Raw genomic sequence first — 14,308 nt, 5'->3', positions numbered from 1 at the left:
TCTTCATTACCCATTTAAGCCGTCTCCAGCCATTATTAGTCTCAAAGTGGGTTCCTCGTCATCGAATATTTTAGCTTCCTTCCTTTCGTTAGACGGTTACTTACTTGTATTTGTATTTTTGCATTTATGGCTAATCTAATAAGGAGATCTGCCACTGTCTTTAATTTTGAACTGCAGGATAATTTTCATCCACGCTAAGGTATCTGCTGTCACTCTTATAGCACACCTACAAGTTAAACTGGGGGAATATATTGTGGTGTTGTACAGATTCTAAAGAATAAGAGTTAATCAGGTTGTAAAAACCCATCTAGAATAAGATTATTAAAAGATTGCTAAAGTTGTTTTACAGTTCAGTTTGGTTGAATGTAGAAGACAAATTTGAAAATATCTATATCTTAAAAAAAAATCTAAGTACTAATACATTTTAAGCGTCTTCATTTTTTCTTCACAGAAATGTATCTATCTGCCATCAAGCGAATAAAGTAATGCTGGACAAAATAAGCTAGATACAAAAACTTGGATTAAAAACCAAGGTTGACGAATAATTAAACAAAGCTGAAATAGAAAAGAAATGAATATCGTAAAAACACATTACTCAGTTTCGTAGTGTTTACATTTTAGGCCACTTAATTAGATACACTTACGATGTACAGTAAGGTTGGTTAATTTGTTTAGGTTTGCGCCATAACCATTTCTGGCTTCACATAGGTAATAACCTTCTTCATCTTTGCTAGCTGAATGAATGAAGAGAGAGCCATTTGGATACACAGTGTGTTTGTGATTGTTGTAGACAGGTGTATAATCTGCAGGTTCATCATCTAAAGAAAAGAAACAAATTAGCAAAAGATAAAGAAAAAACAGAAAATTTATACATACGAGATTAAAATTTCTGAGTTATGTTTAAGCAGGAAAATCTAAAGATGCAAAAGGAAAAATATAAGTGACACCTTTGTTGGTGTGGTAATTGTTCTACACAAGCGTTTGTTATTAGTATTTTGTTAAACAAAACTGCAATGTTGCCTTAGTGTATTATATTTAGAATCAAATACTTTCAGAAATAGATTGTTTGTTTTACTACAAAGCTAAACAATGGGCTATCTGCACTATTCCAATACGGGGAATCGAACCCAAGATTTAGCATTGTGAGTCCGGAAACTTATTGCTGACACACTGGTAGACATAAAAAACAGAGATTGGACACTTAGAAAAAGAGAAGCATCATTATTGATTTCTATCCACAATTTTTAATTAAATATTTTTTGTTACGCTTGTTATATATATATATTACACAAGGTTCACAGTAAAGTTTAAACGCATTACAAAGCCATTTGAAATAAATGATTCAAAATGTTATATTACACCTTCTTATTTTAAACACGAGATAAAAGAAATTGTATGAAGTAAACAATCAATCATTCATAAGTTTAATAAATGACACATATATATATACATTAAATATGAAAATCATCTATTTAGAAGAAACTTCCGGCCAAACTTTAACATTATGAACGAGAAAATAGTAAGTTGGAATACTAATGATACTAAATGTGAATAATACAATTGGCAAAGAAATTCGTTACATCATTTCATTATATTGCTAATTATATTTCTGTAAACATGATTGAGTCAAGACAAGATGCAACATGTACATTAACAAAGGATCTTGTGTCATTAGAATAAATAATATAAATTAAGATCTTGAAGCAAGCAGAACATAAATAACTACAGTTATCACATATTGAGGCTGCAAGTTTAAATTAATGTTACTAATTCAAATAACTGATCAGAAGAGATGAAACTTTTCTGCCCAAAATATTTCACTAATTTCATTAAAATACCTGTCATTTATGTATATTTTAATATGAAGCAGTTGATTCTCTTTAGTTGAGTTTGAGGTAGGATATCTATTAAGAATTTGTGTAGTATTTCAGTTAAATTAGAAATACATAGTATGTGTTGAAAATCACGGTAGTATTTTAGTTAGGTTAGAACTAGAATATGTATTGAGATGCAAAATAGTATTTTAGTTGAGATAAGACTAGAATATGTGTTGAGAAGCAAGACAGTATTTTACTTGAGTTAGAACTAGGATATGTGTTGAGAAGCAGGGTAGTATTTTACTTGAGTTTGAACTAGGATATGTGTTGAGAAGCAGGATAATATTTTAATTTATTTAGAAATATAATATGTGTTAAAAGAAGGAGAATATTTTAGTTTATTTAGAAGTTAGAAATATAGTATGTGCTGAAAATCACGGTAGTATTTTAGTTGAGTTAGAACTAGAATATGTGTTGAAAATCAGAGTAATATTTTAGTTGAGTTAGAACTAGAATATGTGTTGAAAATCAGAGTAATATTTTAATTGAATTAGAACTAGAATATGTGTTGAAAATCAGGGTAATATTTTAGTTGAGTTAGAACTAAAAATATGCGTTGAGAAGCAGGATAATAAGTAAATTTCCGTGAAAAAGCCTGGTTTTTAATTTCAGTAGAATATTGAATAACAATGCAGGAATGATTAAGCTGGAATAATGAAATTTTACTGGTTAATAAATTTAATTTACAAGTAAATTAATCAGGGTATAAACCTAGAGAATTTATATTGAAATGCATCATGTTCTTGGTTTATCCTCATAAAAATAATATAGTGGTTTTTTTTTATTATTGGTTATCATTATTATCTCCAAGTCTTACATGAACAACTTCGATTCCTTGCATTGTTATCGCGTTTCTAATTCAAGATTGTCATTGTTTAAGATATTATTGTCATTAATAAAATAAAGTTGAGAAAAGTAAAGTAAAAATGAGTGTAACAATAACATTATTTTCTGGCATGAATCAAACATAATGTTATAGAATAATGAACAGAATATAACACAGTAAGAATGACTTGCTTACTTGTAGCTTTCCTCCATGTTATTATAGGTGCAGGTAGACCATCAGCACTGCAGTCAATTCTGACTGATCCTTCTAAGATAACTTCAGAATTCTGCGGCTCCAAGATCCAGCTTGGAGGAGCTATAAACAGAATCCAACATCTCAGACTAGGATTGCTCAATATATACACACATATCAATAATTCAAGTTAAAACAATTACTAAATAAAATGATTAAGATATCATTTCTAGCAAATAATTATAACATTATATACAATTCTACTTCAAAATTGAAACCTAATGTTTTTTATATTTTCATATTTCCACGCAATTTTGCAAGTTTACTACCTTATTAAAAGGTAATCTAAGCGCGCTTTCACTAGAGTCGAAAATACAGATGAACCAATTAATGTTAATACCCAAAGCTCATTAGCTTGCATACTGATGAAGTTAATGTGATATTAGCAGACCATATGCTGAAGTCCCGGTTCCATTGATCAGTGATGTTTTGAAAATTAATGTTGTATATGATGCATTTCACAAACTAACCTGCTTAAATTAGCTTATATAAAGGAAAATCTAATTAACACGTGAGAGGGTATACGTTTATATTAGCTTTCCTAGATATTTAATATACTTAAAATAAGCACAAATCACAAATAATGAGCAGAAAGACTGTTTTAATATGTGATGATTGTTCTACGCAACGTAAATAGAAATGATAGAAAATGATGAAAGATGTGTTAGCAACGCTCGTATCCTTCAGTGAAATAGCCACTCAAAGCCATTTCGAGTTTTGTACTTGACTGCGATGATAATTAGTAATAACTTCGTTTGTGCTGTTATGAATCTATTAAGAATACTAATTTGTACAGAAAATATTGGCAAATTGTTTGTTTGATTTTTGAATTTCGCGCAAAGCTACACGAGGGCTATCTGCGCTAGCCGTCCCTAATTTAGCAGTGTAAGACTAGAGGGAAGGCAGCTAGTAATCACCACCCACCGCCAGCTCTTGGGCTACTCGTTTACCAATGCATAGTGGGATTGACCGTCACATTATAACGCCCTCACGGCTGAAAGGGACGGGGATTCGAACCCGCGACCCTCAGATTGCGAGTCGAGCGCCCTAACCACCTGGCCATGCCGGGCCTATATTGGCAAATAAGGACTTAAATTATTTTGTTTTTCATTTAGCACGATTGATTTTATACTCTGTTACAGACTAAAAACTTTCTTTTCTTTTTCGGTAAACAGGAATACGGAAAACATAATAGGTAAAATACAAACCGCGATTTAAGATTTTACACATATTTAGCCTTTAAATGATTAATAAAAAGCGCTTTCCCAATATTTATAAAACTACTAATGGAACAGTAACGCACGTATTTTTCACTTCAACTGGATGCATACAAAGGGTAATGATTGGCAAAACAAAAATAATATCTGGCTATTTGGTAAAAACGGAAGAAATTGACCATTCGAAACAGACATTATTAGGACTTTTGAGTTTTGATATCTGTGGAGGTAGCATTTAATGAAAATAATAATACTGATAAATTGGCTATTCTTGACACCTCATAAAGATATTGATACTTGTTAAAACGAAATCATGTACTATAAATGTATTTAAATCAAACGTTTCTTGGGGCAGGAACTATTGATTCATGTCGATTTCATTTGTACGATTACGGAGTGTTAGTACATAAGTAGGTTAACTTAAAATTTCACATCTTCGTTAGTAAAAGCCAAACAATTAAGTGTATAATACCGGTTTGAACTTGAAAGAATGATTTTTTTTAGCATTTTGTATATTAACTATATATATATATATTTACTACGGTGAATTAACATTTTAACGATCTATTCTAAACTTCAATCTAAACTAAACGACATTCACAAAGATAAAAAAGAACATTTGCATGATTTAAGCTATATTTCGAATATTGAACATCATACATACAAAATACGGATATATAATTTTGAATAACGTTTCTTAATTTGCATTTATATCTGAAAAGTTGAACAATGTCATTAATAAGCCTTTGTTTGCATCACGAAAAGAGATTTGCATATTATTTTAAAATCTGAACTTGTGTATTCTACCGATATGCTGTGCAATATGAACACTTGTCATGTAATGTAACACATAACTTTAATTCACTAATACACTATTCTGGATTACAACTCTGCTCCATTAACAACTGAAAGAGTCACTGAATAAATTATAGGATAATGAACTTCCGAACTTTGGACAGTTAAACTAGTTTTTGATTCTTGCAAAATCAGTATAAAAAGGAGTTCAACTTTCGTGACATAATGTTTGCATGTAAAAAGGTGATTTTTTTTTAAATTAATGATTATTTATAGCTGTTTTGTATGAAAGTTTGGAATCAATAGAATGAATTATAGATATGTTCGCTTAAAAACGTGAACGAAGAGAACGTTATTTTAGTTTTACACTAGCTTGATAATAGTTGTACGTCACCTCATTGCACTAAAAAAACTGAAGCTATTCACAGAGCTTCCAATTTTTAAGTATGACAATTTTCTAAATTGAATTCTTACCATTTACTGTCAAGTGGGCGCTATGGCTTGCAGACCCTGCTCCGTTGTTGACGCTACAGGTGTAGTTGCCAGAGTTCTTCGACACTAAATTTCCTGTTGAAAGAATACTATAATCTTGGAAATATTGCACACTCAGACCGTCGCTGGCAGAGAGAATAGACCCATCTTTCAACCAAGTGAAATGAAATGGCGGGTCTCCACGAATCACGGAACACATAACTCTCACTCGCATCCCTAATACAACGTCTGAAGGAAACTGGAAAGGAGAAACTGCCGGTGGTTCTGAAAAGAAAACAACAACAAAAAAATAAAAAAACTGATTTAATGCTGCAGTGACTGACGTGTCGAAAATAGTTTGTGAGCTTTAAAATGAAGGTTAGACGAGTTTCAAAATCTTTTCTTTATTACAAGCGTTTATTGTAAGAATAGTTTTCAGATGTGTAGAGTATACAATAAAGATTGAACAAAGTAATAACAGCAAATAGTGGTACAGATGTTCTTGAAGTCTGATGGATGAAACGAGTCGTTGAGAATTCAGTCACTTTAAAAAAAAAATTCTTAGAAACCGCGAAAACAACGTGAAGAGAAGTGTTTAATTTAGCAATATTTTAACATACATACATCAAATATCGTAATTTTAACAAAGAAGTGTCTGGTACATTAAAAATCTGTAATTCCTTTGTTTGTTTTAAAGGAAAGCCACACTGGGCTATTGACTTTGTCCACTGTGGTGAATCAAATCCCGGATTTTAACGATGTAGGTTTGGTTGTAAGTCCGTAGGCTTACCACTGTCCCACTGGGGGACGAAAACTGTAACTTATTTGGAAAATATGAAAGTAATGTTGATGTCATCTATTTACATTTTCTTCTGTTTGTCCTTATTTGTTGCTATACATGCACACACACACACACATACCCTTCTACCTTCTATGTTCTCTTTTTCTTTTTATCTATCACTGCACTATACAAAGTGGCGTCCCCGGTGTGTGAGCGGTAGGTTTACAGACTTACAAAGTTAAAATCCGGTGTTCGATTCTCTGCGGTAAACAGTATACAGATAGCCTACTATGTAGCTTTGCACTAAGAAAACAACAACAACAACAGCTACAAAGTAGCAATTTCAACAAAACTGCTGAACATGTAAAAATAATAATCGTATCTTTGGAGAAAACAAAATAAATTTCTTATGAAATCAACGAAAAATAAAAAAAAACAGCCTTTAACTTCAAATTTTTGTTTCTTTAGGTTGTGACCTTACTTAATAATTCATCAGTTACAGAATAAAGTTTAGTAACTTTATATCTAGACGTCTTGGTAATTTACAAATCTTAGATTTTCCTTCATTCAATCACCATAACCCTTATGTCATACTAGTGGATCTTGCATTTATTCATATATGAAAATCAAATTACGATTCATTATTTCTATTCAAATACAGTGTAAGAAACATCTATAACGGAAAATTCTCTAATTAGAGATCAGGAAAATAAAAGGGAAATAAACAAAACGAATTATGTTTTAGGAAAAAATGCTTGCCAAAATCTCCTTTGGTGGTGCAAATGAAAAATATATATATTGAAATCAGACGAGTAGTTTAATTTATTACCATGCAAATAATACAATAAGCAATTGTCTCATAAAAATGTGAAACATGCTTGCTCATATCCGATAATATGTCAATCAGCTGACGACTGCAGTTTTGGGCTATTTCAGCTCTCATCAGCCCAGCTAGATCGATGATAGAACGTATAATCTAATTGAGCATTAGATTTCTGCGAGCTAGCCAATCGCTGGGTAAACTGTAAGTTTACGGACTTTTAAAACTAAAATTCAGGGTTTGATTCATTGCAGTGCACAGAGCGCATACAGCCCATTACCTTGGTTTGCGATAAAAAACAAACAAGTATGTTTGCTAGATTTGGGAAATCAATCTAGTTAGTCTGATGAGAGCTCGAAGCTGCAGTCCTTAGTTGACGAAAAAAAAATTTATCCAGTGCTAGGAAAAACATCTTTCATACTTCTGTGAGTACGTTTTCTATCAGTTGCATGGGGGTAAATCGAACCATCCGTTGGATCAAAAAGTGTTTGGGTTTATTTTTGAAGTTTTTTATTATCCTAAGGGGGAACATAAAATGAAGTTCAGGGTGGTTTAAATTAAAAATATATGAGTTAGATATCCTTCGCAGCTCGTTCAATTTTCTCAGGTATCTACTCTAAAAAACATTCTGAATAAAACACGCTGTATTTCTTGTTAAAGTTTACAATAGAACAGCTCAAATGTATGTGATCCAGTTAATTAAGCCTTATTAACAATAAGCTTTGATGATCCGTTCATAAACTTTGCCTAAATAGTACATTTTTATCACAAAGTGATGTTTAACAAATATATCTATTAAAGATGATTAATATTTTGTTACAAAATCTGTTAAAATTATTTCCACTTCTCCCAAATATTTGTGTAAACAAGTGTTTTATTTAGTGAAAATGTCTGTGACTAAGAAGTTCGCTATTATAAATGTGTGTTGGAATACTCGCATTCTCACCAAAGAAATGTAAAGGCAAGAAACTGTCTCTCACGATTTATGTGATCCTTGAATAATACTAAAAGTTATATGATTTAAAGTAGTCCTTTTAATGTAATCATTGTTGCAATAATACTAAAAGTTAAATGATTTAAAGTCGTCCTTTTAATGTAATCATAGTTGCAATAATACTAAAAGTTAAATGATTTAAAGTCGTCCTTTTAATGTAATCATTGTTGCAATAATACTAAAAGTTAAATGATTTAAAGTGGTCCTTTTAATATAATCATTGTTGCAATAATACTAAAAGTTAAATGATTTAAAGTGGTCCTTTTAATATAATCGTTGTTGCAATAATATTAAAAGTTAAATGATTTAAAGTCGTCCTTTTAATATAATCGTTGTTGCAATAATATTAAAAGTTAAATGATTTAAAGTGGTCCTTTTAATATAATCGTTGTTGCAATAATACTAAAAGTTAAATGATTTAAAGTCGTCCTTTTAATATAATCATTGTTGCAATAATATTAAAAGTTAAATGATTTAAAGTCGTCCTTTTAATATAATCGTTGTTGCAATAATATTAAAAGTTAAATGATTTAAAGTGGTCCTTTTAATATAATCATTGTTGCAATAATACTAAAAGTTAAATGATTTAGAGTGGTCCTTTTAATGTAATCATTGTTGCAATAGTACTAAAAGTTAAATTATTTAAAGTCGTCCTTTTAATGTAATCATTGTTGCAATAATACTAAAAGTTAAATGATTTAAAGTCGTCCTTTTAATGTAATCATTGTTGCAATAATACTAAAAGTTAAATGATTTAAAGTCGTCCTTTTAATGTAATCATTGTTGCAATAATACTAAAAGTTAAATGATTTAAAGGCGTCCTTTTAATGTAATCATTGTTGCAATAATACCAATAAATTATTTTAGTAATCGTTTATAAAAAAACGAATGTTGCACTATCTATTATGATAGAATAAATAAAGAAATAAGATAGTTTTCGCATCTGTGACAGTTATTTGGGAAAACATTTTGCGGACAACGTTATAGGCGATCTTATTAACCTTATCTTGACACAACGCGAAAACTTTAAAGGTATTTCTTGAACAAATGGTAAGTGAGTATAGCAAATTTTCTTTAGAAGTAAAAAAAAAAGAAAAACAAGAGATTTAAAAAGTCTCGAAAATGTAGTTTTAGGATTCAAAAAGTTAGTTGCTTTTATTTTCAATAATTTATTTTTAGAGAAATTATAGTATTTTATTTTCACGTGCCAGGTTTTTTTTTACATCTAGTTTCTTCTTCTGTTTTCTTATTATACAAGCATAGAATTACACACTACTTTGTACAGTTAGCTATGTGCAGAACGTGATCCGCATTTCGTATTCTCTAATAAAAATAAAGAAAGAAGTAGTTTACTGCATAATCTGATTTACCTGCAACTCGGAGAATAACTACATAATTCTTTGATCTATGCCGATCGTCATGGTAACGACAATTGTATTCTCCTCCGTCACTACTTTGTGTTACCTTCTGTATAGACAAACTTCCATTTGACATAATACTTTGTCTAGGGTTAACAGGCAAGGTAAGACCGTCTGAAATGGTAAACATAAAGTTCAAATACATTTTTGTTCAAAACACAAAAATATTCTAACACCATGTATTATTATGTTAAAAAACATAGTGTGTGTTTATTTTGAGGCGAACATTTGTTTTGTAAGATGATACATACGAAAAATAAATTACAATAAACGAGAAAGAGTAATATGGTATCTGATATGACTTAAATAAGTTAGGTTTCATGTTCGGGTTATGACTAACCAATACTTAAAATGTTATAGGTTAGTGGTAATTTAATATGCAAGAAGAATAAGTTTTATAAATTAGAACAGAATACTATATGTGGCTTTACTTGTTTGTATCTAGAAAGCACCACGTCAGTCGATTTAAACTTATCTATACAAATTGAATTCAAAGGGTCGGCCAATGCTATTATTATGGAAATTGTGTTCTATGCTCTGTTATTATTGATTGAGATACGATAATCGCTTCTGTGTAAATCTAGTTCAGCTTTGGAGATTTGTTTTTAGCATGAATATGTCAGTATTCTAGATATTAGTTCCAAAATGAGTTCATGCATCTATGCAGACATATATCTATATGACCATCTCTTACAGAATATACTATTTTACATTAAAATTTTGTTATAATAATTTACACCTTCTAAATTTCTTCATTTCGAATTGTTTTATAAAGAGTAATATTTTATTTCAGTGATAACATAAGCAGTTACTTGTTTTTTTATATATGAAAAAATATATATTGCTGTAGGTTATGTTTTTAATATTTTAATTTGGACATTTTATATTGTTTGATAGAGGGAGTCTTGGCATAGTGTCTAGATTTGATGCGACGTCTCGAAGTTTCGTTAGATTTGGGTAAAGACAAATATTATGATATATATAAAGAATCGACTGAGTCAGTTAAAGTGCCAGAGATCTGATCAATAAATCAGCCAATCAGAGTGTGATTAATTTGTTAGTGAAACTGTAACTGTGCATTTAGTCAGCCAGTTTTGAGTTGTGTCATAGATAAGAGAAGAAATTTGACAAGTGACTTCTAAGTTTTATTTGTGAGTCAGGCCTATCAAGAAACACAGCTTGTAGAATTTCTACGTCTCAGTCAAAGAAATAAATCGCTTACACTATCGTTAGGTGGACTGGCTTTGCATTATTTTTAGTTAATAATGAAAAAGAATACACCCAACGATACAAACCGTTACATCAGTATGGAAACTGTTGCCGCTATAGTATAAAACTGCATTTTTGTGTTTGCCTTTCTTATTACCATATTATTTTTCCAGGGCTATTATTTTAGTTCCTCAAAACAGTATAGCACATTGCTCTTAGTATTATATTTTATTTATTTATCTTTTCAACTCAGAAGTTTCATAATATTATTTCTAATCACCATATCATATATTATGTTATTATGGGTTAGTTTCTTTAACCGAGATAAACATTTTTATAAAGGAGATACAAGTAAACCAAGAAACGTCGAAGTCTAGGATTTTAGAATATTATTGCCATACATATTATTAAAAAATTAAGTAATGATGCGCACGTTCGCATTACAATATAAAATTTTTCTACTTATCATTTCTCGTTATAAAAGCAAGCTCGTGTATTAAGATGGAAGATTTACACATTTTTCAATAAAAACAAAGAAACTTCTTAAAGAAAATGAGGTTGTTTACAGGTTTATTTTACTCTATGATGATATTTGCTAACACACGTTTCATTTACTTTTTAGCTCCTAAACGTCATACCTTAAGTCTTTAAGTCTACACATTCTTCTTGCTATACTTCATTATGTTTAAAAACATCAAGTTCTGTTTAATTTAATCTGCATTTAACGAGGAAGTATACACATGGGAATACGTTTTTATTTTAAAAGTGCAACTTTTATAACACTATCATGTTTACATTTTAAAAATGTTTTTTTATTTATAACAAACAAATTCTGGAATTCTGACCACAAGGGGTTTTTCAAAAGACGTCGTAGTTGGGAATTTTGAAAGATCAAGATTATTGAGATTATTAAGCTGGTTTTTCCTACTTATATGTAAAATAACCTAAATTAAAAACAAAGTTTCTTCCAAACTTGTTATAAAATCTTGACAGCACTAGAAATAAAAATGCAGAACAAATACTTAACTAAGTGTGATTTTTAAATTTCTTTTCTTCGGTGAAGTATTTCAGCTTATGTAAAGAAAAGATGCATTTCTTTCCCTTATCTATTATTTATTGTATCCTATTCCATACTTTCTTGACAAAAGATGAAGGCGTTACTGAAATAATACAAATGATTATCGCGATAATAATTTAGGAATGACATGATTTATGTCCTCACAAAATTTTAAGACAAAACATCAGAAGATAAAATAAACGTCAAGTGAGTTCTTTTGGTGTTTATGATATGTTTCTTGTTTTTGCTTTTACTAACACACTAATACTAGAATTCTCGATGTAAAATTCTTTTGACAACGATAGTCAGGATTTATATTTACACTATTTGCATTTAAGGTTTATTAAATAACTAACTCTATTCTTAATGGCATGTGGTATACTAACCTACTGCTATCAACATAAAACTTATCAAATTTAAATTTATTACTACTAATGTTTTGCCTAATAACTTAGTCTTATTATTTAATCAAGCCTACAACATTTGAGCTAAAGCTTATTAATTTAATAAACTTGCAGAATGTTGCGTAACTTACTAAATTTACCTTTATCAGTGTAAGACTTATCAAGTTGCTAAACCTACCATTATTAACATAAGTATTATAAACTTACTAACTATCGATACATGAAACTACATTTACATAACACTTGTTAACTGATTGAGCTTTCCAGAGTTAACATTGGATGATTTAATTACCTGAGTCTACCATAAATTAAGATAAATCTTATTCTATATCAAGCTTAAAACTAGGGTCTTATTCGTTAGATTAACAAGTTTTTAAACTAGCCAGATATTTTTGTTAACTTATGAAAGTCATATTTCACCTTTACTCCATACAATACTTTCAACAGTCCGTCCGCCAGAGGGACACATCAAGACAGCGGTTTGACCACTCACAACAGTCTTCGTTTCTTGTTTGACTTGACGGCGGAATCTATTTAGCAAATGGTGGAATGGATAGAGAATCTCTGCACTCTCTTTTATTTGAAATATGCAAAGAAAATGTAGCAGTTCGGAAACTTCATTTCTATTCCACGTAAGTGACGCCGATTTATGTTTCGTACTTGTTTTGATCACTTTAGAGATATTTAAAGGGTGTATAGGTCCATTTGGTCTGTGCGAATCCCGGAGATGCGTATAAAGAGTGAACCTTTTGCAGTGAACATTTTCAGAACTCCAAGGATGTCCTCCACATTCTGTTCAAATTATTGAGAAAAGTTTTGTAAAACATTTTGTAAGAGTGATACACATCAACACAAATATAAGTTATTAACATTACTACATTTTACTAGTTCTTATAAGGTATTTTAGAAACGGTGCACTATACAATACAATGCATGCTTCCGTAACGGTTGGTCGCTGTATTTTAAGTAAATCATAACAGAAACGGGGCATTGTATGATGAGAATAAGCAACAACTTGTTATTATTGACAAACATATTTCTTAGAATAGAAAAACGTATTTATTGGAAAAAATAACCTTTTTCCTTTATATGTTTTAAGAAATACTCATGCTAGACCACAGTTTTTCTGTTAAATTTCGCACAAAGATACTAGCGGATTGGGGGGGGGGCGACTAGTCAAAACCAACCATCGCCAACTTTTGGGCTACTCTTTACCAAAAGTTGGATTGACCATCATATTATTACACCCCCAACGGATGAAAGGGCGAGCATGTTAAGTGAAGGGATTCGAACCCGCAGATTGCAAAATCAATTCATTTTGCGATTTATACTATGTTTATACGAATGTCCTATAAAGAAATTATAATTATGTATGGAATTTTTAGGGTTTCTTAGTAATTTTATTTGCCTCATTCCATGTAAATAACTTAATTAACGAGATTTTGTTGATCTTTTTTTTTTATTGCAAGAAAACAAATTGATAATTTCGATTCATTGTCTGTTACAAACATTGGATGGAGAATATACCCAAGTATTCATGGACTGTTGACAGTTTTCAGTACCATTAGTTTGGATTTTAAAATCTTATGCCATGTACTAAAGCAAATTTCATTTGAATAGAAAATAAACCTATTAAATATTTGTTGAGTTTTGGGGCAGTTTTTATATAAAACAGTTCTGAGATCGCAAACCATAATCATTTATTCTCGCGTAATAACAACATCCACCGCAAGAGTGAGAATATATTAATAATCTGAAGGAGTTAAGTCCTATTATTCCTCCCTGTACATTTATTTACAAATATTGATTAAAACAAACAAAACTTATTGTTCCCTACTCGCTGAGATTTTAGAAACTTTAAATACCAAGAAAGTGTGCTGACGTATGTATTAAACATCCTAAGTTTCCATTTCTTATTTGTATATATTAGTAAATACAGATTGCAATGTTCCTCCTAACGTCTGTCGAGTGCAGATGTTCTATTGAAGTAGAGCCAGGCATGCCTGATCTGTGGATGATAATTTTGGTTTTAAAAGAAGGAGCTAAGTAGACGTGAGTATTAGATGTGGGTAAAAAAGAAAAGTTTGAGTTATAAGAAAAAAAATCTTTAGTCTGAGACATTGATTTAATACAACTATTTCTAAGAGAACAGTTTTGAAATTGTGACTAAAGATAACAAAGTCGAAT

At 30.4% G+C, this 14,308-nt stretch overlaps 1 protein-coding gene across 2 annotated transcripts in view; it reads right to left on the bottom strand.

Moving 5' to 3' along the window:
* LOC106463757 (Down syndrome cell adhesion molecule homolog) overlaps positions 1 to 14,308 on the bottom strand; it is an 88,400-nt gene that overhangs the window by 30,409 nt on the left and 43,683 nt on the right. For both annotated transcript variants that reach the window (XM_022391773.1, XM_022391781.1), the window contains exons 2-6: positions 12,542 to 12,913; positions 9,404 to 9,565; positions 5,442 to 5,723; positions 2,899 to 3,018; positions 645 to 818 (exon numbers count right to left, since the gene is read on the bottom strand). In XM_022391773.1, the coding sequence (XP_022247481.1) occupies positions 645 to 818; positions 2,899 to 3,018; positions 5,442 to 5,723; positions 9,404 to 9,565; positions 12,542 to 12,913 (1,110 nt within the window). The remainder of the gene's footprint in view (positions 1 to 644; positions 819 to 2,898; positions 3,019 to 5,441; positions 5,724 to 9,403; positions 9,566 to 12,541; positions 12,914 to 14,308) is intronic.

The sequence above is a fragment of the Limulus polyphemus genome, unplaced genomic scaffold (genome assembly GCF_000517525.1).
Source record: "Limulus polyphemus unplaced genomic scaffold, Limulus_polyphemus-2.1.2 Scaffold55, whole genome shotgun sequence".
Lineage (NCBI taxonomy): Eukaryota > Metazoa > Arthropoda > Merostomata > Xiphosura > Limulidae > Limulus > Limulus polyphemus.
This window is presented reverse-complemented; position numbering and strand designations above follow the sequence as displayed.